The 5,316-nt window shown below is 47.1% G+C and overlaps 1 protein-coding gene across 1 annotated transcript; it reads right to left on the bottom strand.

Moving 5' to 3' along the window:
• Window positions 1–701: 701 nt before the first annotated feature.
• Window positions 702–4,976, bottom strand: LOC1270566 (glutamate receptor ionotropic, kainate 2). The gene is made up of 7 exons (XM_309276.5): window positions 4,319–4,976; window positions 3,169–4,154; window positions 2,852–3,096; window positions 2,579–2,768; window positions 2,422–2,506; window positions 1,645–2,352; window positions 702–1,557 (listed from the first exon to the last, which is right to left on the bottom strand). Exons 1-7 carry the CDS (start codon window positions 4,422–4,424, stop codon window positions 1,058–1,060), a joined length of 2,820 nt encoding a protein of 939 aa, XP_309276.5. The 5' UTR covers window positions 4,425–4,976; the 3' UTR covers window positions 702–1,057.
• Between the last annotated feature and the right edge of the window lie 340 nt (window positions 4,977–5,316).

Raw genomic sequence — 5,316 nt, 5'->3', positions numbered from 1 at the left:
CAAAAAGCTGTGAACTAAGTCTAAAAACTACATGCGCAGGCACAGGCAGGTCTTGACGGGCAGCGGTTGTTGTGACAAAAGAAGAATAAGAAGAAGAAGAAGAAGGTACTGGAAGGTAATCGCCTGATTTTCAACGATCTCCAGTCCCGGATCATTAGGATATTCGTTCTGATTCAAACTAGGCACGATTATTACAAGATGTTTCACGGTTTCTGAAGGCTTCAGATTCTAAAAATACTTGTTTACTCGTACTTTCAAAATATCCTTTAGTAGATCATTGTATACGAAATCAGCCGGTCTCGTGGTACAGTCGTCAACTCGTACGACTTAACAACATGCCCATCATGGGTTCAAGTCCCAAATAGACCGTGCCGCTTTACGTAGGACTGGCTATCCTGGTAATCCTAAAGTCACTGAAAGCCAACCCCAGAATCGGTACAGCCAGGCCATGACCGACAACGGTTGTTGAGCCAAAAGAAGAAGAAGAAGATCATTGTATGGAAAGTCTGGACTGTCGAACGTTCCATCCAAACGCGCTATGATAGCCAGAACGTGTCGCAAGCCGAAAATCACATTGGTAACTGTTGCAAAATGTTTTTATAATGTGATACTTACCATCTCTCAATTTATCTGAAGGTCTTAAGTCGTACTGACTGACTATCTGACGAATGGGATGAAAGGGACGAATTAGTCACGAAATATTGGTTTATGGATTTATCTGTTTTTTGTTTGTTTTATATTTAAATAAAAATAAACAATATCGCTTTGACCAGTAAATAAACTTAAACCCCCCTCTTTCCACTGTCACCAAACACTATCTACGTCATGCACATCAATTGATTGAAAAATATTACTTCATGTGCGATCCATGCAGTTGCTAACGCTTTCAATAATAAAGGGTTAAATAAGTGATTTGAGACAATGAGGGTTGATATAGTGTTGTCTTTTCGGGTGAAATTGAAGATAGATTTTACAAGAGAGTGACAGTTTTCTGCCAAGGTGCTACTTGGTACAGCAGTACAAAAACACCATTCGTTTTTATCCTGATTGATTGCAATCAGTGCTTGTCGAACACGAACCCAATTTTGTTTAGGTTGTTGAGGCTAGTGGCAGTCCGCACATTGTTACCCCGTCCGGTCAGTTCAGAGCCACGACGTGATTCTGACTTGGAGCGTAGCGAACTTTTGTCGCTGGCCGTCGATTCACTCAGCGTGTTGTGCACTGGCTTAGAAGTGACGGATATGTTGAGAGCAAACTTCATTTCGGCCTTGAGCGCATCCCAGGGCGTTATCTTTTCCTCGACCGCGACCTTTCGCACGTTCCACAAGAACTCAAGAATGCCGATGATGAAGGCACAGAAACATCCGAGAGCGAGAACAACAAAAACACCACCTACGTTGCCTATGCCGAGCTCGTTTTCCCCGGCCGAGTTGGGCACCTCGGTACACTGGCCGCCGCCACGCATTTCCTTCCACCAGCGCGTTTTTAGCTGATGCAACTTGCCTTCCTCCTGCATCTTTAGTACCGCTCCACTTATCGCGGTACGGTAAGGCGAGTCTGGAAATCATAAAAAAAGATAGAAAGCCCCTAGCGAATCGAGATGGTGGCCGCTATAAAACGAGCAACAGAGGTGGCTCTACTTACTGACTGGCATTGCGATACCATACCCCTTCGAGTCTAGCAAGCCGCCGATTTGCGTCAGATCACAGTACCGCTCGGTAATGTACTCGAGCGAGGTCGACTCCATCAGAAACGCGTACATCCGCTTGCCCTTGATGACACGGTCCCGGCCTTCGTCGTTGCTTTTGGTAAAAACGGATGGTCGCACCGATTCCATCGAGGCCCACATTCGCTGGTAGGTGGAGAAGTTCGACGTCTGGAAGAATGCCATCGTGCTGCCGCCCATAAGCACACCGTACTTAATTTTGCTCTGCTTGGCCAAATCCTCGGCCGACTCGATCGTTGCATCCATACGCTCCATTGTAAGGAAAGCGGCCAGATTGGCCGTATATGACGACAGCATGATCAGGGCGAAAAACCACCACATACCGGCTACCAGGCGGGTGGAGATTGCTTTTGGAAGTATGTCACATCCCTGTCCCATAATCGAGCCCATTGTCAGCCAGAGCGCGTTTAACATATCCCAGATGTTTTCCACCTCGTCGTTGTCCTGCTTACAGGGGTGCGGATTCTCCCAATCGGCTGGTGCCATGCGCGACAGCACAAAGAGTAGGACCGAAACGCCGAGGTACGCAGTCGCCGTGTAAATCCAAACGTCCAGCGAAAGGGGTGAGAGAAATGAGAACAGATCTTTCGGCTGTTGGACCGGTTTAGCGTATAGAATGCTGATACCTAAAAGAAAGGAGTAATAAATTATTAGTATGCACAGTCAGGATGTTCAGCAGGAATAAAATATCAAACCTAGCGTCATGAAAGGCATAGTAAAGTCTACAGCTGTCCTTCGCTCGTACGTTATTGTGAGGTCGCAAACGGCCAGGTCCGCTTTCTAGAATGAGTTCAATGGACAGTTCTGAATAAAAATAAACTTGAATTGAGGGCTCCAATGTCGCGCACTTACACGATCCAGCAGATGCTTCACGAGGCCGTCCCACTTTTTCGTAACTTTGTTGTACGACCCGTACTTCCCGTCCGGTACCAACTCCATCCGGTACTGGAACCCAAGAATTTTCGAAATCCCATCAATCAATTCTAGCGAGTAGCCCTCAAACCGATTGTTGCCCTCGAGAAATTCGCCATCCTTTTTCTCTCTGTCCGTCGGGAAATCAAGATGGACGTCAGATTTTTGGATCGAAAGTTTCAGTAGTATAACGTATAACAATGTCTCACTCACTTGAACATTAGAAATGGTGCACCTATACGAGACGCAACGATGAACGTTTTGTTTTGCAGTGATTCCACGATCTGGGAGTACACCTCGCCCTGGCTGCGCGTATAGTTGACGCCGTGCGTGGGATCCCAGGTCGCAATCTTCTTGAAACCCTCATCTTTGCTTAGTTCAATTATGTCCAGATGGAAATGAGCCCGCCGCCCAAAATCATCAAAGATGATAGGTCCGGTAATTCCGTGCTCGGTTTTCTGCCAAAAGAAGTAAGCATTATACGCGGCGCATCAATTTATTCCATTGTGTAGGCTTGTATGTATACCTACCACCTTCATGTAGTTGATGATGCGCAATCCGAACGGCCACTGACGCAAGTTCTTGCTACCACACGACAACTTCGATGGTGTGATCTCCTCCGTAGCGTCCAGCTCCCGAATTGCGGTCGCGTAAATTTTTACCGCATCGTTATAAAGGGCCGACTCGGTGTGCACGTGCTCGGGCGAAACACGAAACTGCCGCTTCATACGCGCCTCACCCTGCTCCCAATCATGCACTGCATTCTTGATGTCGAAGCTCTTGGTGTCCATCAGTCGGAGCGCGGTGATGTTGGAGCGTGAGTACCGTAGCTCCTCGAAATCGATCGTGTGCGCATCGAGGGATGTGATGATATAGCTCTGATACTCTTCGAGCATCTTCACCTCCTTCGCTTGGCGTAGTAATTCCAGTATCCGATCTGGGCGTATCTCTAGTATGATGTGCGACTCACCCGACGTCTGAATGTCCTTGAGCAGTGGCCTATAGTCAGGATTGTCGTCAATCTGTCGGACCGTGATCGGTGAATCGGACGGCCCATGTATCTGCAGTATGTCCTTCAGTCGCATCAGCCCCTCATCCGAGTCATATATAATGGTAAAGCTCTTCCAGCTGTAGTCGACGATCAGGTCAGCAAGGGCTCGCGACAGCACGTCTGCCTCAGGGTACAGGTTGATCGTCATGGCCTGCAGATCTGGATCGAGACCGCCAAACGGTTCTGGATCCCAATGCGTAATGATGTGAGGGATCTCAAGTGTTTTGCAGATAGATCCGACGATGCCGGACGTCAATATGGAGGAAGGACCAAAGACGGCTGTCACACCTTCCGCCGCCAACTCGCACACCTTACGCTCCGTCTTGTAGCTGTCGTCGGGAGACACGTAACGCACGATCGGCACGAGCTCGAAGTGCTTCTCGTGCATATTGACCCGCTCGATCGCATACCGGAACGCTATTTCGGACTCGTAGCTATGATCTGGGACCTGGTGAAATATAGCACCTGTCATCAGGTAGGGCGAAATAAAAAAAGAGGAAAGTTGTCAGTATCCAGCGTACTTCTAATTTTAGGAGTCATTGACTTTTAATTTATATAGAAAAACTAATTACAGCCACTTTAAACCATGTAGAGATACATTTCACAAACACAAATTCATGCAAACTCACCGACGGGAATTTCACGCTTGCCGTCAACATAACCACACAGGACGTGTACGAGCAGGAGAATCACGGATAGAAAATTGAATCCCATTACACGACCCAAACACTGCATCTTGATGCAACGGTACGCGTTACACACAAGCGAACATACAAACACAATAATTTATAACACAAAATAAATGAGTTTTTTCTTTAGAAAACTGCTTCTGGGATCGACCTCTCTGTGTATCGGATTGTGCTACAATCAGATATTGGTCGTACTGTCAGTTGTCACGAAATAGCACTAGCACGCATGAACAAACGCACGCACTGTATGATCAAAACAAGGGCCCAAGAAACACACACAAACACACACACGGTCGCACCGGTCTGGCAAGCGGTTACGAGCACACGGGCAGGAACGGAATGCTACGCAACACGCGCGGTCGTCATGTGCAAGATCACCTGCAGTCGCGGCGGGTGTTTGTCGTGCAACTGAAGTGGCCGCATGCCAAGATTGCCCATGCCGTTTGCCATCTGCCCCAATAGTGAAAAAAAACCCTCACGCACGGACAGCAATGGAGAAGATATAGTAGCGCGACAACAAAAATAGCGCGCACGTTTCACGCAACTCTCGCGCACCTTTTATGCTACGCCGCGTCACGTTAACGGAATCGTTTTCCTCTGAGAGCTGGCAACTACTGACCATCAGCTGAAATAGGAGAGCAAGCGCACGGTTTGTTTCAAATGCAAACAAAATATCAAAGCCAAACAGATGCGCGGCAGCACACGACTGTTTCAATGTGTAGCTATTTGTGTGGTCTCTATTTTTAACCGAACCGAAAAGGAAAATTAACGTTGAGAAAATAGCTAGAAAATCACGCTGGATGAGGAAAAAAATTGAAGAGAATATTATTTAACGTTTCATAGACGGTGTTTGTCTTTACCCAGTGTATAATCAGAATGAAAATTGTTGTTGTCATCTAAAATGGAGCTGCATAAATCGAAGAAAACCGGACAATAAT

This window comes from Anopheles gambiae, chromosome 3 (assembly GCF_943734735.2).
Source record: "Anopheles gambiae chromosome 3, idAnoGambNW_F1_1, whole genome shotgun sequence".
Taxonomy (NCBI): domain Eukaryota; kingdom Metazoa; phylum Arthropoda; class Insecta; order Diptera; family Culicidae; genus Anopheles; species Anopheles gambiae.
Note: the sequence above shows the minus strand (reverse complement) of the source record. Positions and strands in the feature narration are given on the sequence as shown.

What these genes read in the sequence shown, in the direction of transcription:
- LOC1270566 (XM_309276.5), bottom strand. Translation starts at nt 4,424, where the DNA reads ATGCAGTGTTTGGGTCGTGTAATGGGATTCAATTTTCTATCCGTGATT. An exon ending in TGAAGCATCTGCTGGATCGT is followed by an intron (nt 2,507 to 2,578) that starts GTAAGTGCGCGA and finishes AACTCATTCTAG; the next exon opens with AAAGCGGACCTGGCCGTTTG. An exon ending in TATGCCTTTCATGACGCTAG is followed by an intron (nt 2,353 to 2,421) that starts GTTTGATATTTT and finishes CCTTTCTTTTAG; the next exon opens with GTATCAGCATTCTATACGCT.